This window comes from Zeugodacus cucurbitae, chromosome 4, assembly GCF_028554725.1.
Source record: "Zeugodacus cucurbitae isolate PBARC_wt_2022May chromosome 4, idZeuCucr1.2, whole genome shotgun sequence".
NCBI classification, from domain to species: domain Eukaryota; kingdom Metazoa; phylum Arthropoda; class Insecta; order Diptera; family Tephritidae; genus Zeugodacus; species Zeugodacus cucurbitae.
The window spans coordinates 10,990,931-11,014,522 of record NC_071669.1 but is presented as its reverse complement, the minus strand read 5'-3'; the positions used below and the strand labels follow the sequence as shown (position 1 = coordinate 11,014,522).

The following is a 23,592-nucleotide window of genomic DNA, read 5'->3' as shown; positions in this document are numbered from 1 at the left end:
CAAATTCAATACGACGTTTCGGTTTTTTTCCGTACCAATCTACAGTTAAAGCCAGCATCTTCGAATCGAAGTGCAACTGTTCCTTTTCTTATTGTATTTTCTATGTGAACCGAAATTTCTCGATGGATGCCTGTAGCACTCTTCGCCGGTTTCTCACTCAGAAATGAATGATCCTTTTGAAAACCAAAAGCGACGTTTTTACTTAGACCCTTGGCTGCATACTTTCTTTTTCAATGTTGTGGTGATTAATATTATTCTAAAATGTGGTTGAATTAGTATGAACAATTATTTAAGTCAAAAAGGACTTTCCTTCATTCATTTTATACAAATGGATGTATGGATGCAAGAAATCTTTGGTGGGTCCCTTTATATTTTCATAATCGGAAAATTCATCCAAAAGATGAAACCTCAATTTTATACATAAACGAGACGTATATTAATTAGAATCTCTTATGTGCGGCATATAATTTCATAATTCGCAAATTCATCGAAAAGATGAATACGTTAATAAGACGTATATTTATCCCTATGTTTTATTACATTTATAAAGTATTATTATATATATATATTCAAAACCTTTTAAATAGATTTTGATTCACATAATTTCATCCAATGGATGAATACCTCTATTTTTAATATTGATAAAACATAGATATATTTATTAATAATTATTAACTTGAATTATAATTCAAGTTAAGTTCACCTCACAAAACGCCACCCTATAACGAAATCAAACAGCCAGATAACCAAAGAAATGGATTTTGGATGGGGCGTATTAAGTACACTGATATTAAAATAAATACTCCGTACATTCATATAGAGTATATGAATTAATTAAATCGAAATCGCAAACCGCCAACTGCACTTTGACACTTCCTTCCTTTTTTTGTCTAATTAAATAATATTTGTTTATTGAATTCTGCTGACAAATGCTGATATGTCTAATATCAATACGGATGTGTTTGTTAACTGTTGTTATGCGCGAAATACAGTGTTGATAAAAATAAATGCATTATCACAGCCGACAATACATTTTTGGCTTAAAAACTTTTATTTCTGAAAAAAATTGAAGATATTTGGGAACAAACAATTATTTGCTGCATCTTCAATGTCTAAAACTGGAAGATTCATTCATAATTATTATGAGTGTTGTTGTTGTTGTATGATCTAAGGTGAACAATAGTTACAAATATGCCTCCGTGAATTAGTTCTTATTTCCGATTTAGTTTATTTAGAAAAACCTAAACTACTGAAAATCTCAATTTTGTTTTCAGGAATATTTTTATTCGATAGATTGGTGAAGGAAGAGCACTATCCATATATTATTACGATTTTTTTTTATCAGGAGACGAAATTTAAAGCATCGAAATCTTTTAACATAAATTCATCCTACATTTTATTATATGGACATACATATATTTATTAAAATTTCTTATGTAGACATTTCGCATATAATTTCATAATCCGTAAATTCATACAAACGATGAATACGCCCATTTTATTACATAAACGGTAAAACATCTTATGTTAACAATACTCATATAATTTGATTTTGCATAATTTCATCCAAAAGATGAACACCTCTATTTTATTACACAAGTGATACGTATATTTATTTATTACAACCTCTTATGTAGACATTACACCTATAATTTCATAATCGGTAGATTCATATATTAAAAGCTTTTATGTAGACATTACGCAAATAATTTCATAATCCATAAATTCATCCAATAGATGAACAGTTCCATTTTATTCCATAACCGAGACTTATGTTTATTAAAAATTTTTATTATTATCATTTTGCATATAATTTCATAATACGTAAATTCATCCAAAAGATGTATACGTCCATTTTATTACGTCGATACGACGTATATTTATTCCTATATTTTATTAAATTTATCAAATATATATTTAAAACAATACTACACATTTTGCATAAATTCGTCCAATGGATGAATACCGCTATTTTATAACATTACAAGAAAAAATACGTATTTTTACGTTATTTATTTGTGAGAAGCCTTCATTGCGCATTTAGCAATAATACTTTTATTGTATATACAATTTGTATCCACTTGTAGCTACAAATTATTAGTTACGTCTCTATCTTCTCCTAATTTAATCAAAGATTCGATAAGAAACCTTTTCAACATTTCATTATCAAAATGCCAATTCACTTGTGATACAACAATGTATATTGACATGGATACATATGTATATATATATATAATAATTATATATATGTATGTATGTATACCCATTATATCTCCAAGTGCTGCACTTTCCGCTATTGTGCGGTTTGCTGGTTTCCTACCTTATTCCGTACTTAATAGTGTTCTTTAATTGCTAACGGGTTGGCCATTAAAATGACAATATACATACATACGTAATATACATAGGTATGTACATATCGTAGTTGATATTTACTGTCCATTGCCCTTATGTGAGATCGCGATAACCACACACACACACACACACATTAATCAATTTTGTGCTCAACACTGTATTTAGTAAAAAGCAAGTGCGGTGCTTTTGCCGTACTGCTAACACATTTAGTTGTCAATTGTCGCTGACCGCGTACAAAAGCTGTGGCGTGTGCCACATACATATATAATAGTGTTGTTGTTGTTTTTTTTTGTTTTATATGTTTATAACCTAAAAACAAAATAAATGTCAATTTGAACTAACTTTTTTTTATTGAAGTGCGTCTGTGATTTGTTTTAAGTTATTGACTGGTTGGAAATTGTTGTATTTGTGTGAAATATTTATATCAATATTGAAATATAAAGCGCTCGCTAACCTCAAATATTAGTTCACTCGCGAAACGTTGTTTATTGTTGTTATTGTTGTTGTCGGCGCATTGCATATGCGTTGCTTTTATTGTAATTATAAATTTAATTTCTATAAATCCGCGCATTTTCCGTCTACGTTTTACGATCACCAGTTGTGTTAATCTAACGATCATCTATTGATAAGCAATATACTAGAGTATTTTGCGCGCTCAACCGCAACGACTGTTTGCGTAAATTGTGAGGGAAGTGTTTTGCGGAATTTCCCTAAATATTAATATATTGATGCATAAGTGAAATAAATATTGAAATTTTTAATAAAATAGACAAGTGTACGCCTACAAAATGCATTTAGAAGCCGCTTTGGAACTTTTACGCACAGGTGATTGTAGTTAGTATTGTTTGTTATTAGTAGTGATAGTGAAATATAACTAAACAAATCATAATTAATATATTTATTACAAAAATTATAAATTTTGAGGTTATGTCTGTATTTTTTACTATATTTTCTGCGATACTGCTGACTATTGTCTCACAGGTGTCCTAGAATTTGTATAAATATTCATTTTCCGTAAATTATGTCTCAAAAGTACTGCTTTCGAGTGCTGAGTTCCGAGATGATAGAAGAAAAAACAATAAAAGAATTTAATTTTCATTAAATTATACGGTTCGCTTAACAGAATTTATTTTAAATTTCAATAATATTTTATTCAAAAATTTAAATTATTTTTCTGCAGTAATCACTGTGCTATTTTTGTATATTCATATCATTTACTTCAAGAGCACAGTTTATAAAACATACTCAGCGATAAACTAGCATTGCAGATGTTACGTTAATCATATCAGCTAATATTTTACTTTTCACTTATCAATTTAACTACTAAAATAAAATAAAAAAATCTGATTTCATATTTTTAAATGTTGCCTAATACAAGACATGCCTTTTATCAAATAAAAGTACTCAATGTCATGCAAATATTTATAAATATTTATTAACGGGAGTACTGATTCAATTTTAGAAGTACCTCACTCTTAGCAGATAAGTAATTTATTACAAGTGACGTTATACTCAACTCAGTATTACTAAACGGCTCTCAGTGATTTGACAATGTCAGCTGTTTTCTCAGCATTAAAGATAGCTAACGATCGCACAGATCTTTGTTTACTAAAACTATCTAACCGAGCTATGTACAGTATATCAGCGATCACATACGATGTTTATAATCATATAAGTATGCAGTAGAGCTCTTGATATTCGACTAACCGAATTAACCGGATAGGTCATTATTCGAATAATAATATTCGGTTTGCACTATTCGGATAATCGTCAGTCATCGACTATTCGATTAACAGCTCATTTTTGACTATTCAGTTAAACGTTCGTTGTCGACTATTCAAATAGTGAAAGTTCATTAAATTTCTTTGTTCATTGAAAAATATGAAACTCATGAAAAATGCGAACAATTGACATTTTTACAAATAAAAACAAACAAAAATCAAAGGCTGCTTGGATTTCAAAAAATTTCCATTTATTCAAATGCTCCCAGCAGAGCAACTATTCGAATAGTCGCAGCAGAACAACTATTCGAATAACCGTAGTAGAACAATTATTCGAATAGTCGTAACATTGCGACTAATCGAATAGTACTAACCGGTTAATATTCGTACGCACGGTTACAAACCGGATATTCGAATAATCGGTTTTCAGGTTAATCGAATAATTTTAAGAGCCCTAATACATATGTATGCTGTAGAGCTCGTGGTATTCGACTAACAGAATTAACCGGATAGGTCATTATTCGAATTATAATATTCGGTTTGCAGTATCCGGATAGTTGTAAGTTGTCGACTAACCGTTTAACCACTCATTTCCGACTATCCGATTATCCTTTCGTTGTCGACTATGCGAATAGTTCAAGTTCAAATTCTATTTTTATTGAAAAAAGTGAAACTCAGTCAAAAAGTGCCCACAATTGACATTTTCACAAGTAAAAATAACAAAAAATCAAAGGCTGCTTGGATTTCAAACAATTTTCATTTATTCAAATACTCACAGCAGAGGAACTATTCGAATAGTCGTAGTAGGACGACTTCTCGAATAAGCGAAGTAGAACGACTATTCGAATACCGGATATTCGAATAATCGGTTTCAGGTTATTCGAATAATTTTAAGAGCCCTAGTATATATATTACATAGAGATCATATCGTATGTGTATAGAATAATTACGAGCCATTAGTACCAGTAGAAGAGAAGTTTTCGAACTCTGCTCTGTTGTCTGAAAATTAAATTTAATAATAATAAAATCACCATATAAATTGTAATTATTTTAGTTGCTGGCATTAGTATTGTGTAGTAATAATACTAACTATGTATAATTAAAAACTTCTCGAAAGAAATTTAAATCTAGAGTAAATTGCAATAACAAAAAAATATCCGTAAAAAAGTTTACAAACAGTTTTTAGTGCATTAAAAAACTGTTATATAATATATATTTTTTTGTGAAATACATAAATGAATATATAATTGCTCACTTCTAACCTCAAATGGCAATTTAAGCAGTTCCAACCTCAAATAACACATACGTACTACTTTATGTTGTACTAAAATTTCATTTTGAATATGAGTAATGTTATATACGCTAACATTTTTTATGACAATAATACATAAATTCCCCAAATATTCCATAATTGTCATAAAATGTTTAAATTCTCCTAACAAAATGCTAAAAATAACAATATGTTGACGTTGCGTCATTCCAGCTGTCAAATAAATGACATGTTGTCAACCTGCTGTCAAATCTGTCAAACCTAAAAATCAATATAATTCCATATTAATAAAAAATTACCATTAATTATTAACTTTAATGTCTTATTTCTATAAATATACACTTAAATACCGTTACTAACTTCAATACAATATTATCTTCTAATTACAGCAATGCCTTGGTTCGGCATGGATATCGGCGGTACACTCACAAAGCTAGTCTACTTTGAACCAAAGGATATAACACCCGATGAGCAAGATCAAGAGGCTGAAATTTTACGAAATATACGTCGCTATTTGACCAAAAATTCCGCCTATGGCAAAACGGGACATCGTGATACACATCTACAGGTGAGTGAGTGAGTAAGGGAGTTACTTTGGTATTTTTGAACACACCAAATTGCACGTTTAAATAGTGTTTACTTAGTAATTAGCGTCATATTACAGTCAAAAATGGTTGGTTGCTTCCGCTTGTGGCTAAAAATATTACTTTCTATTGTAGTATTTGAAGTCATTGACCAATATTGTAGGCACGTTAGATTTGCTTAGAAAAGCTAAAGTGGGTTTATTTTAGAGGTCTGTGGTAAAAACAAGGAATTTCCTTGCTGATTAAGTGTTAACATTATTTTGAAGGTTTCTCTTTGCAATCGCATGGCAATATAAATTCGTACTTCGTACCCTTTATTAGAAAAATAAATAAAATTGTTTATAATGAAAATGAAAACAATGAAATTGAAAAAAATAGTAATACAAATATTTGAGAAATCGTTTTTAGAAATTACCTAAAAATAAAAAAATATATATTTTTTATTAAAAAAAATCGTTTTAGAAATAACATAAAAATAAAATAACAAAAAAAAAATTTAAATAAGAAAACATTGTTTTTAGAATTACCTTTTTTTTTTAATAAAAAAAATATCGTTTTTAATAAAAAAAATCGTTTTAGAAATTACCTAAAAATCAAAAAAATATATATTTTATTATTAAAAAAATCGTTTTAGAAATTACTTAAAAATCAAACAAAAACTAATACAAAAAAAAATTAATTTTTTTAATAAAAAAAATCGTTTTAGAAATTGCATAAAAAAACAAAAAAAAAATATTTTTTTATTAAAAAATCGTTTTAGAAATTACCTAAAAATCAAAAAAAAAATATAAAAAAATCGTTTTAGAAATTACATAAAAATCAAACAAAAAATAATACAAAAAAAAATTAATTTTTTTTAATAAAAAAATCGTTTTAGAAATTACATAAAAAACAAAAAAAATATTTTTTTTTTTAAATCGTTTTAGAAATTACCTAAAAATCAAAAAAAAAAATTTATTGAAACAAAATCGTTTTAGAAATTACCTGAAACTCAAAAAAATATATTTTTTTTATTAAAGAAATCGTTTTAGAAAGTACCTAAAAATCAAAAAAAAAATTTATTAAAAAAAATCGTTTTAGAAATTACCTGAAAATCAAAAAAAAAAAGAAAAAAAAAATCGTTTTAGAAATTACCTAAAAATAAAAAAAAATATTTTTTTTATTAAAAAAAATCGTTTTGGAAATTACCTAAAAATAAAAAAAAAAAATATTAAAAAAAATCGTTTTAGAAATTACCTGAAAATCAAAAAAAAATATTTTTTTATTAAAAAAAATCGTTTTGGAAATTACCTAAAAATCCAAAAAAAAAAATTAATATTAAAAAAAAATTGTTTTAAAAATTACCTAAAAATCAAAAAAAAATATTTTTTTTTTTTATAAAAAAAATCGTTTTAGAAATTTCCTTAAAATCAAAAAAACAATATTTTTTTATTAAAAAAAATCGTTTTAGAAATTGCCTAAAAATCAAAATAAAAAAATTGTTATTAAAAAATCGGTTTTAGAAATTACCTAAAAATCAAAAAAATGTAGATTTTTTTATTAAAATAATCGTTTTAGAAATTACCTAAAAATCAAAAAAAAAATATTTTTAGAAATTACCTAAAAATAAAAAAAAAAAATTTATTAAAAAAAAACGTTTTAGAAATTACCTAAAAATCAAAAAATTTATATATTTTTTTTATAAAAGTATTTTGATAATCCATCTCAAATCACCTAGTAAAAGTCAAAGTAATCAAGTAATTCAAGGTTTACATACCGTTATAAATAATAGCGCACCCTGTTTTATTATTAGTACGCTATAATGGCTTTATACACTTGTAAATATATACTTTGTATGGAAATCTATTCCTCTAAAAAAACAAAAACTTAACTGCTTCCGCGAAATGACAAAAAAAAAAATTAATAACTTAATTTAACTTAAACTCTAATTCCTCAATTAAAAATACATAATATAATAAATTTTCTTGGTACGGCTTTAAATTCGTCGCAATAAGTTTCATAACAATTTTTTTTGTAATATATGTATGTATTTGTTTATTTTATTTACACTCACTACACGCGTATTAGTCAATCTCGTTTTTGTTGTTTTTGTGATTATTACTTGGTCTATTGACATTTACATTGCATTATTATTACGACTATTATTTGTTTTTTCGTTGTTGTTGCTGTGACGCACGTGGAAGTATTTTTTTTGTACACACCTTATATGCCATGCCCACTTAGAAGAGGGGAGGGAAAACGCGCCTAACATAACTACACAAATAAAAAAATGTCAACACTTAATTGCACACATTGTATTTGCCTAGACAAAAGTGTATTTACCCGCATAACCCTTAGGTTCAGTTGCTTTTAAATTTTATTTATTTAAACTAAACTTTAAGTGCACTAGCTTTTTTTGAATTATTTAATGTGCTTTTTTAGGTTTGTTAATGGGTTTGTAGCTAATGCAATTAAATTATGTACGTCATAGCAGCAAAATTTTAACGATTTTCTTTAAAAATTGAGGTTATGACAAAGTTGTTGGTCATCCTTGCAGTGTTATATTTCAAATTGAATATATATTTTATATTTAACGTTATTTTCTTAAAATATTTCTTATTGCCACACTGAAATAGGTTCTTTATAATTTTTTTTCGATATTTTTCCAAACAAAAATGTCGGTTCTTATTATATAGTGACGTTATATTGACACCTTTTGTGATAGTTGTTGTGGTTTTAGAATTATAAAATATTACCAAAAATTCTTTTTTGTTATTTTAGAAGTATAAAACATTAGCAAAACCGTTTCGGAACAAACTACTGTGAAACTATTTTCCTTTCCATACCGATTACATAGACTCAACTGTCTTGTGATGTATGGAATATGGATCTAGCAAGTCTATAGTGCAAGAAACTTCGCAGTTTTGAACTGTGCAAATAGCGTCTATATAGCTTACCGATTCAAACAGATATATGTAGATTGTCGAAAGCACAACCCTTTATAATAGGTCGTATTAAATCCGAGTCAATTTCGGTACCACAGAACCGGCTGTCGTGTGAATTGCCCAAATCGCTGCTAATAAACAATGGTTTACAGTTAAAAACAAGAAAAAACGTTAACTTCGGCTGTACCGAAGCTAATATACCCTTCACAGGTGCATTTCTTTTAGTAACTATGTGTTTAAGCAAATCTAAAGACGTAAGAAAAAGTAAGTAAAAAAAAGAAAACATTTTACTAATACTTTTTAGCCGGGTTGTTTGCTAGAAACATTAAGGTTATATAGTTAACCGATCTGAACAATTTCTTCGGAGATTATATTATTACCTAAAGCACTAATCCATGTCAAATTTCGTGAAGATACCATGTCAAATGCGAAAATTTTCCATACAAGCCATTGATTCCGAGGCAGCTATATGCTATAGTGAACCGATCTGAACAATTTTTTCGGAGATTGAATTATTTCTATGAACAATAACTCACACCAAATTTTCTGAAGATATGTAGTAAAATGCGGAAGTTTTCCATACAAGCCATTGATTCCGATCGTTCAGTTTGTATGGCAGCTATATGATATAGTGGTTCGATATCGGCAGTTCCGACAAATGAGCAGCTTCTTGAAGAGAAAATAATATCTGCAAAATTTCAAAACGATATCTTAAAAACTGAAGGACGAGTTCGTATATATACAGACGGACGGACAGACAGACGGACATGGCTAAATCGACTTAGTTCAACCAACTTATCATTTATGTATACTTTATAGGGCCTCTAACGCTTCCTTCTGGGTGTTACAAACTTCGTGACAAACTTAATATATCCTGTTCAGGGTATAATAACGTTAGAATAAGAAGCATACTTTCAGGTTTGTTTTATTATTAATTTTTAACTTAGTTTGAATACAAACTTGATATTTAAAAAATTTTAAAGCCAAATGTAATTATTTTTAAATTATATTTTTTCAGTATCTATAGTCAGCTTATTACTATATACAACTTTTATTAACTTGAAAATCCGAGTCCGCTCCAGTTTAAGCACCTGCCAATAAGTATACTCTTTGAGGTCATTATATACACATGTACATATATTTTTTATGCGTACTTTTTTGAACTGTACAATCGTTATGTAATTTCACATGTACATAAATCTATACTAAATGCAAATATTGAAGTATGTACCGTCATGGAATTTAAAATGTGTCTACCACATTTGCATACATTTTTATGAATTCGAGCTTACATACATATGTATGTATATACATACGTGCATGAAATTTCACTGTTACCAGCCAAATAATTTTTTTTTTACATTTCTTTTGTGTCTTAGTTACGTTAGCTTATCCACAATTAACGTAATTAAATGTTTTAATTAACATTTGTGACTTTTCTGATGTCCGTATATATTTAAAAGCACACACACACACAATAGTTTAGCGTAACTTGTTGTGGTTTTTTGAGCTTAAAGTTATAGATCATATACTAAATGGAAATATAAATGTAATTTAAAATATTTTAGTTGGCTCTGAACATATGGGAGGAGAAAAATCAGAATTTTTTTATAATTATAGTTTAGTTGTTGTTGTAGCGGTTATCTATCCCTGCCTGAACAGAAGAGCATAAATCTAGTTGTCGTCGAAATCATCTAACGGGAGGCCCAGGAAACGTGCTGTTTCGACAGGGTTGGACCAAATGGAAAGGAGTGTTAGATAAGTTGGGTGCGTTGGGCATGCAAAGAGGTGGTTAAAATCATGCGGGGACTCGTTGCATGCGGGACATGTATTTTGTATGTCGGGGTTCAGTCTGGATAAGTTGGAGTTTAACCTGCTACAATATCCAGATCGAAATTGCGCAAGGGTCACTCTGGTTTCACGTGGCAACTCGAGCTCTTCGTCTGCTATAGGTGGTGGTTTGGTTCCAAGGGCGCCATTCACTGGAAGGGAGTCAATGAAGGTGTTGATAGCTCCACTATGAATGGCGTTTAGAGTGTGTCTAAAACTGTTTGCGTCCGCAGTCTGGCCTCGATCTTGCTCTGGAGCCCGTTGCAGTTGAATTGTAAGAGTCGGGTGTGACTTGGTGTTGCTGTCGTGGACCGTGTGGTCCACTCCCTATGGAGGATATGGAGTAACCCTGCTGCAAGGCGTTGCTCCAATGACGTACAACTAGACTTAAAACTAATCGATCCAAACAGGGTTAGACCTCCGAAAGGTCAGCCCTTGACCGGATAAAATCCGGGTCAACTCCGGTGGCGTAGAACCGGCTGCGGTGGGAGTTGTTCTTCCACCCCCCTTACTAAAATTACAGCATATTTTTTATATTTATTTTTTATTATTTTTGAGACTCAATTTTAAAATTCTGATCCAAGCTCTCTGTTCTCTCATCTATCTAGTAGTGTTAAAAATTTTGGTCCTACAGAAAAACTGTTCGTTTTTTCTGGTGAGAGTTTATGAAGTAGTGCTAACCTCGTGTATTCAATTTTTGAAAAGTAACGTCAAATTCGTAATCAGCGACCGCCAAAAACCCCCGAGCACCGAGTTTTAAGCGAATACCATGACTTTTTCAAAGAAGCATCCGCCATTTTGGATCCGCCACTTTGAATTTAAAAACAACCAACACTGGATTCGTAATCAGTGACTCTGAAAACACCCGAGTAGTGAGTTTCAAATGAATCCGATGAATTTTTACAAAAGCTGTCCCGCCATATTGGGTTTTAGTCAAAACCCTTATCTAACCCCATGGATCTCGGATTCGAATTCAGTGACCCCAAAAACACAAAATACACATAGTAAAACCTCCAAGTGAGAACCAACATTTTTTGTTTTTTGTGACTGTAATCTTCAGATTTTTGTTTTTAAATTTAGTAACAAAAGCAAATTGATAATCACATAGAACTCATTCCGAAATGTTCAAATATTCTGGAATTCTAAGGTTACATATTTTAACCTAATTTTTTCTTCAGCTTCATCTTGAGTAAAAATAAATATTTTGAAATCCTATTTCACTGCAAATGCTATTTCAACAAACCATATTTATTTAAATAAAGCTTTGTACCGTTAAATTTGCATATATAAATGTGTATATACTATATTCATAAATACATTTTGTCTGACATTCCCACCTTTACGGAACATGTTTGTAACCGCAATACAATCGCCCGATTTATATCGCTCACCTTCCGTCGCTCGATGTTGTACATAACTATTTAAAGCGTAAAAAGAAAAAGCTCAGCTCTTAGCTAATCATAATTCACAATCTCTTATTGATTTATGCATTGCATTAATTTGAATTGAATGTTCAGCTTAGCGCAGATACGAAACGACAAACAATGTACATACGTAAGTATTGTACATGTATGTAGGTTTCTATGTATGTTTGTGTCCAAACGCGTGTAGGATGTATGTAAATTTGTCAACACACATTTTTGCTTTTTTATTTGTTTTTGTATTTCTGGTCCAATGTCAGCACTTGACCTTGCACGCTGCAACCGAATGACACTTTACACAACTCTTATAAAAGAAAACTAAAAAAAAGAGAAGAGTGAGAAAAAATGAATGAACACTTATCACAAGAAAAAAAAATAAAAAAAAAAAAAACAATTTCCTTTTCTTTTTTATTTTTTTTTTTAGATGGACAACGTTGAGATACGCAAACGCCGTGGCTCATTGCATTTCATCCGCTTCCAAACCACTGACATGAGCAATTTCCTCCTATTGGCCAAACAAAAGGGCATGGCCGAACTGGTGACCACTGTTTGTGCAACGGGTGGTGGTGCATTCAAATTTGAGAATGAATTCCGACAGGTGAGTGTGCAATAACTACATTTATTTGTCTTTTTTAACTTTTTTTACAATAATTTAATATTTTTATTTAAATTTGTATTCCCTCAATGCAGCAAGTCAACATGAAACTCGCCAAATTCGATGAACTCGATACGCTCATCAAAGGCATACTCTTCGCCGAGGTACAAAATCCCACAGAGTGCTATTTCTATGAGAATGCACGTGATATTATGTAAGTAGTCGTTATTATTTCCGCTTTGTTTACTTTATATTAATGATTTTCTTATTTATTTTGCGACCTTACAGGAAGAGTGAGAAACGTGCTTTTGATTTCTCCAAACCGTATCCCTTCATTTTGGTTAATGTCGGCTCGGGTGTGTCGATATTGGCCGTATATGGGCCAGACAATTATAAGCGTGTCTCCGGCACAAGGTAATTGCGTTATAATTATTATTTTTATTTTTTGTAATATTATATATTGAATTGTCTGAAATTTAGTATATGCACAAAATATTTATGTATGTTATATATAGATATATTTCTAGTCTATACGACTTAGTTACACGTTAGGACATGTTTTATTTATTAATTAAATTTATAATTTTCAAATGCATGTTGTCGCACTTCTTTACTTGTATTGTTGTAGATGCTAGACTAAATTGTTTTTTTTTTAACTTTATCAATATTACCATATAAATTACTTTAATAATCTTGAAAATAGACGTCTTTGTGTCTAATGAGAAGCGCGTCATCAATTCACTTTTATCTGCATTGCTATTCATGGAAATTGTTGCATAAATCTTTTCATATTTTTAAGTTAAAATATAAGATAATCTTTGAAATTAGCAAACGACGGGTCAATTGTAATATTTTAAATTAAAATCATTTTGTATTTATTTCTACGAGTATGTATGTAAATCAGGCAAATTTAATTTTTTATTTATTTACCTTTATTTAATAATATTATTAGAAACACCATAAGGTTATTCATTATATATTTTATTTTTAATTTAATTAATAATTTTATAATTTATTTTTTTATTTTTTCACATAAAATCTATATAAACAGAATTAATAGTTCAGGTGCAACCGAAAATTTTATACTCTCGCAATTTATTGATGTAATTTTATTAAGAAAATACACAATTCGGTCCATATATTCGGCATAAAGTCCAATAGAATAACGAAAATCATGATATAATAATTCCTGAACCGATTTCACTCATTTTCACCACCAAGGTACACTATATCAACGACTATATACGCTCACTTAATTTTGTTAAGATAGCTCACATATTAACCGATATATGCGGAATAAAGCCCAGCGTATTTTTGAAAAACCTATAATTAGTTATATGGGAGCTAGGGAAAGTTATGACACAATTTTAATTATTTTTGGTACAGAGACGCACTATTAAGGGGTTATACACAGTTAGACGGCCAAAAAAAAGTGAATTTTTCAGAATTTTTTCTGAGAAAACTTTTTAATTTATAGATTCAAAAATGTATACACATATTATGGTATCTTTTAACTGTATTTTAAGACTTAGTACTAGTAAAAATATTTATTTGAAAAAGAGCTACAGCTGATCTCCAGGAGCTCCTCTTAAAAAAGACGTTTTGCGGTGACCACTATATCTCGGAACTGGATCATCCAAAATTAAAAAACCAAACAGATTTCGTTAAAATAATGTTAAATCTAGTAATTAATCGAAGGAATAAACAAAATAAAATTTTTTGACAAAATGGCGGTTTCTCAAAAAAAAAAAACGATTTTTCACCGAAATTTCGGCCTTAAATTGTTTATAAAAAAAAAAAAAATATTTATCGGAGAGAAAAAATCTTCGATCAATTACTAAAAAATATATTTAAGAAGGTCGTGTTAAAATTTGAGACTAATCGGTCTCTGTTGGTCACCGACTTTGAAAACACCATTTTGAGAAAAACGCGTTTAAAGTTTGGACCTTGTACTTCCAAGCACTCTGAAACGCCTTTTCAAATTTTTCATTTGCTTGTAACTTTGAAAATATTCACCGGAACGATATGAAGTTTTCTGTGTGTATTCTTAAATATATGTACATTAAGAAAAAAATCGATTTTTTGAAAATTCTAACTGTATATAACCCCTTAAAAGAAAAAGATTTCCTCTGAATTACATTAAAATATCTGAGAGATTTAACAATAATTTCGGTGAAAAATTACCCTTTGGCACTGAGTCCTTCATGTTCGATATCAGGGACCTTGAAAAGTTATATCTCGAACTCGACAATTTTTCCACAAGGATACCTCAACTCAAATACAGTATTTTATTAAAGTTTTATTTCGCTATCTAAAGCGAAACAATCAAATGTAATACAAAATTGAGTTATATGGGAAGTAGGCGTGGTTGTGAACCGATTTCGTCCATATTGCGCCCGTTTCATCAGCGTTCCGAAAATATTATGTACCGAATTTCATTGAAATCGGTCGAGTAGTTCCTGAGTGGGTGACGCCACGCTCATTTTCCATTTTTTCTGTAAAATTTTGTGTTTCTGACGTTTTTCGTTAGTGAGTAACAGCACTTTTAGTAATTTTCAACTTAACCTTTGTATGGAAGTTGGGTGTGGTTATTATCCGATTATATCAATTTTCATAATGTAAAATGAGAGGGAAACCACTGCTGAAAGTTTGGTTTATATAGCTTTATTGGTTTGCGAGATATGTACAAAAACCTATTTATTTATTTAAGGGTGGGGCCACGCTCACTTAAAAAAATTGCATCCAGATATGCCTGCTCATTTTGATATACATATATGACCGTATATCTAACTCGTTTAGTTTTATGACTTACAAACAACCGTTATGTGAACAAAACTATAATATCTTTTGACAACTTTTATATTTATTTATTATTTGTTTTAAATAAAAACATTATTAATAATTGCTATTTATTATTATTTTTGTTTACAGTTTGGGTGGTGGTACATTCCTTGGCCTCTGTTGCCTGCTAACCGGCTGCAATTCATTCGAGGAGGCAATACAGCTCGCAACAAAAGGTGACAATCGTAAGGTGGATAAACTCGTGCGTGATATTTACGGCGGCGATTATGATCGTTTTGGCTTAACGGGCGATTTAGTGGCGTCGAGGTAAAAGAATTTAAAAAACAATACACGCTTTGCTAGACAATACTAATATACAACTCGAATGCCATTTATTTCTAGTTTTGGACAAATGCATATTAAGGATAAACGCTCGTCCGTGTCGCGTGAGGATTTGGCCAATGCCACATTGGTAACAATTACCAATAATATAGGCTCAATTGCACGCATGTGTGCGCTGAATGAGAAAATGGACAAGGTAAGTTGATTTTTGAATTTTTATTTATAGTTATTATAGTAAATGTATAACTAACCTCAAATGCAATTAATTTTCAACTATGCTTTGCCTTTAGGTCGTTTTTGTCGGCAACTTTTTACGTGTAAATCCGATTTCAATGAAGCTACTTGCCTACGCCATGGAATTCTGGTCGAACGGCACACTCAAGGCGCTCTTCCTCGAGCACGAAGGCTATTTCGGCGCATTAGGTTGTCTGCTGCAGTTCAATGGTGAAATTGCGGCCGCTTTAAATGAGACAGCGGAAACGTCACAACAACAAAAAACCGAAACAACAACAGCTGATAATATTGCAAATACCATAATTCCACAAACGCCACACAGTAACAACACTAACAATAGTGATAGTTGAAGTACAGGGACTGTTTCTAATGTGTACTTTTATTAGTTCGTAGCTCAAAGAAATTTAATAGAAAAAAGAACTAAATAATAACTAACTAATAATATAAGAAGTGCTTGAAAATAAAAAAGAAATTAAAATTGAAAAAATACTAACAAAAAAGACAGACAGACAGACACAGACAAAGCAAGCGAAATCATAATCAAAATAAAGTTAAATTAATAAAATACATTTTTTATGTGTTAGCAGCAAAAGGCAAAAGTATGTATGTAGTTTTTACCTATGTATGTAATTTAATTAATAAAAGAAAACAAAACAACAACAACAAATAAATCAAATAAAAAATAAGTTGGTAAAGAGCAAACACAAACGTCCATAAACTGAATACTTAATTTGTATGTATGTATTGTATATAGATTACAATTGAGGCGCATAGTCCAAACATTTGACGCGGTGCGTCTTTTTGAACTGTCAGGAAAAGGAAGAAAAAAAGAATTAAATAAATTTTCAACGAATTAACAATATTTAAGCACTTATACTGCAGCTAAAATGCGCAAACATTTATTGTTGTTATTAAAAAAAAAGCACGTGCTTTGTGTAATACAGGGGCTGGGTTTTCAGAGTATTTTTAATTTTAATTAAAATAAGTGTTTTTTCGCTTATTAACTGCACACAACTCTTAAACTTGAAGTAATTAATGATAAAAAACAAAAAATATATATAAAATAATACAAAATTTAATTGCACAAATATCATATATAAGCTTATAAAAAAATTATTAAGTGACATTAAAAAGATTAAAATTAATTATTTTAGTTAATTTAATAAATTAAAAGGAGGAAGAAAATATTTGTGTAGTCTTAAAATGGTTGGTTTAGTAATTAGCAGACTTTAAACGCAAGAAAATTCATGTTGAAGTCACGCTAATATTTAAATGTTTTCAAAAAGAATAATATTTAAATTTTTCAATAAAATTATTTTATATACTATACAAAATCAAGAGTTTTGCTATTTTTTATTAATTTCATATTTAACTGATGCTTCAATATTAAGGCAGTAGTCTGCTTTACAGGCATCAAAAAATCGATTTTTTTGTTTTGTTTTAAATCTCTTCCAAAACTATCCAAGAATATGTCTTTAAAATACCAGAGACCAATTCGACTTATTTTCGAAGCTAGAGCAGCTTTAGTGGCCGAGCGTCGAGCAGGTGCGAATGCTCAGGCAGACCTTTAAAGCACGTTTTCTTGAGTTTTCATTTTCACAAGTGTTAGAAAACGGTGACGGCGATAGCAAAAAGAATATATGTCCGATCGAAAAAAACCAAAGTGATCTAGCTTCAGTATTAAATTATCTTCTAATTGAACTAAAAAAGTTGGACACAAGTATTATTTAAACTACTTGTTTTGCAACTTAAAGTCAAGTTTTTTTTCTTAAAAAAGTGATTTTTTTTTCAAACTTCGAAAAAATTTGGAATTTATAACTTCTTTCTTCGGTATTTTTTTAGTTCATAAAGAAAAGTAACTTATAAAAATTAAAAAAAAAAAATTGGTTCGACTGTTTCAGATGCATCGCACGCCATCCAACACCGGCAACGATTTACAAGTGCAGACTCCAGGCGCTCCAGAAAAATACTTACAACTTTGAAAAAAATTCAATATTTTTTTAATAATAAATATTGTTTTTTTAAGCCTTAAATATAGTACACTATTGCTTAAAATTCCATTTACCGCAATCATTTCCTTCCCTTTCAAAAAAAAAATTCTAAAAAAACGCTTTTTTTTCTGCTTCTAAAGCAGACTACTGCCTTAATATTTATTGCAGCGTAGCATATGTTTAAAATATTTTTTAGTGTTAATTAGAACTTCAGTGATAGACTATTTTCTACGCAGACCAAACCTGTTTAAGGTAGGTACACTGTATTTTTCGGAAATCCATAGCCAATTTTAATATACAAATTGCTATAATTGTTTGACCATCCAGTCTACATATTGCTGTATTGATATCTCACGCATTATTTTACCGAACAAAAGATAAAATGTGGGATTATTAAATTTGCTTTGTAACAAGAAAATTTTAAGATATAAAAAATATACTTAAAATGATAATATTTCTAATTTATATTGAGAAAGCATACTGGATATCATATATTTAACGTTCGATCTAAATATACAGAGTTACAAATATACAGACAAGTAAATGCATAAATATGCTTAAAATAAGGTTTCATAATTATTATTTTATATTGTTATTATGAAATTCAATGAAAATTACATAGATAGGCATGATTTAAAAATAAAAAAATTAAGTATGAAAATTAAATAATAATAAAAAAATTAATTAAAATTTTTATCAAGATATGCTTAAATATTATTAAAAATATTTGTTATGCGTCAGTAGTAACAAATTAAATGTTTTATGTTAAAAAAAATATATATTTTTTTTGTGTACTGTGGAATTTCTTTTTTCAAAATTAAAATAAATATTTGTGGAAAATAAAACACAGTTAAAAAATTTATTTTGGAAACTTATTTGCATTTATTAACATTTGAAAGCAATATGTTTTTTACTTAAACTTTTAAAAGGTTATCAGTAATTGCATCACTGTGCTTTATACATATGCATATATTTATTGTTTATTTACAATCAATTTCATTTAAATTTGTTGCAACTATACAAAACATATGACTATATCTTTTAAGTATATATTTTCATAAAATTTCAAAATTCTACACTATTTCTACATACACATAGGCATATACGTATATATATATATTAAATTTCATTGTTTATGACTTGAGTGCATAAGCTTTATTAACTTTTTAAGTCTTTGAATGTATAAAAAAAATATTTAATACTATCTATGTTGTTGTAACGGCTAGTATAAACTATTAAAACTATTTTTGTGGCACTTTGTGCAATAAACATTTATATTTAATATGCTTCATACTTAAGCAAATAATAATGGACTGGTTATAAATCAGACTAAAAGAATGAAATGGCAAAGAATACTTGGCTCAAAAAATATTATAAATAAATTATAAATTAAAAATACAACTGAAGCAACTTATTTGAGTACAAAAAGAGCGACTTCAATTCAATATTCGTATTAGATATAGTTTACATTAGATTACTATTGCAGTGAACGAAAACTACGTTTGTCATCGAATATATTACGATAGTCCCGGCTTTCAGCACAATTCTCTTTAAAGTCAAACACACGTATGTTTTGATCAGTTGCAATAAAGAGGTAACGATTATCACAGGCTAAGCTATATACGGGCGAACTTAGATTTCTCGCCCTTTTACTGCGACGTGGAAAGTACAGTTGTTGGTATGTTTTTGGCATACGTATATCATACAAATTGACACGCGCATGATATTTGGCGCCACACAGCAGCCCATACACACCATCATATTCTAAACAGTAGAAGGACGAATCAAAGGGATCTTCAAATACGGCTTCATCTCTATTCGAACGGCGATCGTACATGCGGCAGGTGGTATCAAAATTGGCTGTGAATATAACGTGCTCATCCTTAATGAGTAAATCATATATAGAAAGTGTATTTGAGTTTAACACAGTTTCCTTGCCGCTACAAACATTGATTGAAATAAATAAGTAATATGTTCAGGGAATATACTATTTGTCAAGTTACCTTTCCACATCGAATTCACGCAATGCATATCTGTCTACATCGGTGTATAGGCCGCCATATAGACGTTCGCCACCTTCAGCTAATCTTAAGACTTTATATTCCTGCGGCATCTCTGCGAATGGTTCTAAATAAATTAGGCCCAATTCGTTTGTGCGACGCCAGAGTTTGGCGCAAACATTTGTACTGGTCACATATATGTCATCTTCGAAGTCTACACAGTGTAAATATTCCTTAACGCGATGCAATTGTTGTTCATGTACAATACCATCTTCCCAAATATAACAATTACCCGTAACACGACCACCAAATATTGTATCTCCCTTTTTTGCGAAACTTGATATATCACCACGTGAACCAGTAGATATTTCTTGTAAGTACCTACGTTGCACTGGTTCGTGGTTGGCACGCGCATATACACGCAAATAATCCAAATGGCTTACATATAGTAAATCCCGTTCCAGCAGTATTTTAGTGGGAAACATTTGCCTATGATTATAATACTCGTACTCTCTATATCGGCCATGTAACCAATTTCGCGCTATGTGAAAGCGTGTTACATAGGAAATTGAGGAATAGTATGACCTATAATATTTATATAAAAATTATACTTATGTCCAAATTGTACTTATTAGAACTACTGAATACCTTTTATTTATACGCGTACAATCCCGATGTCCACACATAAGTACATCCAGTGTTTTCACATAGAATATATACTTGTCGATTATATTTCGTAGATGACGGTGTACACGACACAAATTTAATAAATCCTCTTCAGTACAATAATTTAGAATACGCAGCATGCAATCCAAATTTAAATCAAGCAATTTAGTATGTACCCGTCGATCACCTTCCATTTTAACGCTGATTTATTATTAACTATTACAATTATAAAAATATTTATATATATAATTGTAGAAGAAAACAAAAATATCACTGCACTCAAATTCAAAATTGCAATCCAATGGTATATGCAATCAATTCCGTTTACCTTTATTTCACAAACTTCTTCCGAACAGCTGTTTATACACAAAAGCGATAGAAAGCAAATCGATATACAAAGTTCGAGTAAATATGCAAATTATCGATAATTTTTATACATTTTTATAAAAATTTGTAATAAATCCATTTTTATAGAAATAATTATTTTCAATATCTTATTAATTCATTTTTGACTTCTAATTCTCAAAAGCAAAAACAAATAAATACTTGATTTTATAGTGAATGTCTGCATAATAAGAAGCTCAAATCGTAGCAGCTAATACAGCGTTGGCAGCTGTTATTTGTTTGCATTGAAAATAGAAAACGCAATTTTAACTCGATTATAGTTGGATATATCCTCAATATAAAAGAATATACTAAAATTTAATTTAATTAATTAAAATTTAAGACAGTGAAATGGATTCCAAAAGTGCAATGCAATCAAATCCTAGTCTTAGCCAATATTTCGCAGATGATCCGCCAAGCTTTTTTGATGAATTGGCAAACAACAGCACACAGAAGGATAGTGGTAAGTACAATAAATACAATAAATGTAATATCAAATTGTATTTGTATATTTCAAATACATAGTAGACAACGTTACCGGCACAGCACCAGTAGCACCGCCACGTACAAATCAAAAACCGCAACCAGCACCGAGCAATTTGACAGCGCATACATTTAGCGGTGCTTTTAAAGCGCCGGAATATGTAGAGAACGCTTTGGACGGTGAAGATGATCTCAAAGTTTCAGAGTATGTACGAAATTTCTGGGAGCCAGCAACTAGTGAGCATGGTGGTGTACGTCCGCCATTGCTAACAACACCGGGCATACAAACGCCAAATGATTTGGTAAATAAAATGCAAATGATATGTAATATGTAATTTAATGCTATATATTATTCTTTCTGCAGCCGGACTTAATAGCCGAGGCAGTGCTGAAACATTTAGGCGAAGCTGAGTTGTCACAACGCGATATACTCGGCATAGACAGTGTTACACAGGATGAGCGTGGTTTGCGTACCTTAATCAGCGCAGGTTGCTACCGTGCGGCAGTAAATCTAACTGGACGTTTATTGACAATTTATGGACAGGGTTATGGACGTGCAGGACAACCGGCCAAACATTCACCACACTCACTGCAGTTATGGTTCACACGCTTGGCCTTGTTAGCTAAACTGGGTGAATTCGAACTTTTACAGGCGGAAGCAGAACCATTCGAACAGCTCAATCGTCCGGATGTTTACTATGAGGTACAAAAAATATTTTTAATAAGTTTTTATTGTTTATGCAATTTTTTTGCCTTTCTTAGTTCTACCCCGAAATGTATAATGGCAAAACGGGTTCGATAGCTTGCTTCTCATTTCGTTTACTACTCGCTGAGTTGCCCATTTATTTGAATAATCCACACTTGGGTTTAGATCGACTCTCCGAACTGTATGTGATATGTAATGAAATACGTAGATATTTCAGCGGACGTGAGCCTAAAGAAGCTGAGCAATTTTGGTGGCGTCGTGAGATGCGTGTGCTACATGCCATAGTCAATTGTGCGCTGATAGTAAGTTTTGGAAATAATATTTTTGTTGTTGTAATTTAAAAACATCAATAATTATGTTACTACTAGATGAAAAAGTTCAATTTAATTGATGACATCATACGCGGCATGATATTGGAAAAGAATGATTTAAGTAAAGAAGAACGTCGCGCCTTGTATTCGGCATGGGGACGCATTTACCTGCAAATTGGTGACATATTTGGTGCTGAACAAAAATTTGCCGAGGCGCGTCGCATGCGCGAAATGTAATTAAAAAAGTGTATTTACAATAAAACTTTTAAATAATTTTATGCTTACAGCAATTCCACAGCGGACTTACGTGACTTGGTCGACAAAGGTCTAATTACCGTAGCCGAAAATGATTTCCGTGGCGCTTATGCGATTTTCCAAAAGGCTTTACACTTAGAATCCGGCAACACAATGATACTAAATAACATGGGTGTTTGCCTGCTATATGAGGGCAAACTAAAAGATGCTATCAAACTATTCGAACACGCCATCAATTTGAATCCGCAAAAATCGCTGAATGAGAGCTTATTGGTAAATTTATCCACACTTTATGAGTTGGAGTCGAATAATTCCAAGCATAAAAAGCTAAATTTACTGCGGCTAATCAATAAATACAAACCTGATTTGAATATGGATTTAAAGATTTGCTTGAAATTGGAAACTGTAAATTGATATGAAGTGCACACTATATTTATATAAATTTAAAAGTTACAGTAAAAAAAGACACACACAATAAGAAAAAAAGTATTCATTCGGCTTTAAGCACTATTATTTCTGTAAAAATAAAAAAAATTCCCTCCATGCAACAAGTTATTATGTAAATGTATTGTATAAATGTTTGTAATTTGTAAGTGAAATAAATATATACGACTTATATATGTATAAACTATTTTGTGATTGATTTTTATTTTTTCACATAAAAAAAAATGTTGCCTACCTTTAGGCAAATTTTTATAATTGTCACAAAACCTAAAGTTTCTTGATCTTCTTTCAGTCCAAA

The 23,592-nt window shown here is 30.2% G+C and overlaps 3 protein-coding genes across 8 annotated transcripts in view; 2 read left to right on the top strand and 1 right to left on the bottom strand.

The window, feature by feature from the left end:
* The window catches only part of Pank1_1 (pantothenate kinase 3), a 29,998-nt gene extending 12,606 nt beyond the window's left edge, over window positions 1-17,392 (top strand). For 3 of the 5 annotated variants that reach the window (XM_054228562.1, XM_054228560.1, XM_011179966.3), the window contains exons 2-8: window positions 5,733-5,911; window positions 12,527-12,700; window positions 12,793-12,911; window positions 12,986-13,111; window positions 15,629-15,805; window positions 15,881-16,016; window positions 16,111-17,392. In XM_054228562.1, coding sequence (XP_054084537.1) covers window positions 5,733-5,911; window positions 12,527-12,700; window positions 12,793-12,911; window positions 12,986-13,111; window positions 15,629-15,805; window positions 15,881-16,016; window positions 16,111-16,404 — 1,205 coding nt within the window. In that variant the 3' untranslated portion in view covers window positions 16,405-17,392. Of the gene's footprint in view, window positions 1-2,559; window positions 3,187-5,732; window positions 5,912-12,526; window positions 12,701-12,792; window positions 12,912-12,985; window positions 13,112-15,628; window positions 15,806-15,880; window positions 16,017-16,110 lie in introns of those variants that run through there. The other 2 variants (XM_054228563.1, XM_054228561.1) reach the window with 2 other exon arrangements.
* Window positions 17,393-18,903: 1,511 nt separating this feature from the next.
* On the bottom strand, window positions 18,904-21,164 carry LOC105209523 (F-box/WD repeat-containing protein 4). The gene is made up of 4 exons (XM_011179955.3): window positions 21,040-21,164; window positions 20,694-20,927; window positions 20,049-20,630; window positions 18,904-19,985 (listed from the first exon to the last, which is right to left on the bottom strand). The coding sequence occupies exons 2-4, from the start codon at window positions 20,903-20,905 to the stop codon at window positions 19,523-19,525; spliced, it is 1,257 nt and encodes a 418-aa protein (XP_011178257.2). The 5' UTR covers window positions 20,906-20,927; window positions 21,040-21,164; the 3' UTR covers window positions 18,904-19,522.
* Window positions 21,165-21,292: 128 nt separating this feature from the next.
* Window positions 21,293-23,481, top strand: LOC105209506 (trafficking protein particle complex subunit 12). Of its 2 annotated transcripts, none has more exons than XM_011179935.3 (6): window positions 21,293-21,558; window positions 21,624-21,880; window positions 21,943-22,281; window positions 22,341-22,586; window positions 22,653-22,828; window positions 22,883-23,481. In XM_011179935.3, the coding sequence occupies exons 1-6, from the start codon at window positions 21,447-21,449 to the stop codon at window positions 23,262-23,264; spliced, it is 1,512 nt and encodes a 503-aa protein (XP_011178237.2). In that variant the 5' UTR covers window positions 21,293-21,446; the 3' UTR covers window positions 23,265-23,481. The 2 variants fall into 2 exon arrangements, with proteins under 2 accessions (XP_011178237.2, XP_011178228.2); XM_011179926.3 differs by having other exon boundaries at window positions 21,621-21,880.
* Window positions 23,482-23,592: the final 111 nt, after the last annotated feature.

Coding starts and splice junctions, on each gene's coding strand:
- LOC105209506 (XM_011179926.3), top strand. CDS start 21,447: ATGGATTCCAAAAGTGCAATGCAATCAAATCCTAGTCTTAGCCAATAT. Junction 21,881..21,942: donor TACAAACGCCAAATGATTTG/GTAAATAAAATG, acceptor TTCTTTCTGCAG/CCGGACTTAATAGCCGAGGC. Junction 22,587..22,652: donor TAGTCAATTGTGCGCTGATA/GTAAGTTTTGGA, acceptor TGTTACTACTAG/ATGAAAAAGTTCAATTTAAT.
- LOC105209523 (XM_011179955.3), bottom strand. CDS start 20,905: ATGGAAGGTGATCGACGGGTACATACTAAATTGCTTGATTTAAATTTG. Junction 20,631..20,693: donor TGTACGCGTATAAATAAAAG/GTATTCAGTAGT, acceptor TAAATATTATAG/GTCATACTATTCCTCAATTT. Junction 19,986..20,048: donor CGTGAATTCGATGTGGAAAG/GTAACTTGACAA, acceptor CAATGTTTGTAG/CGGCAAGGAAACTGTGTTAA.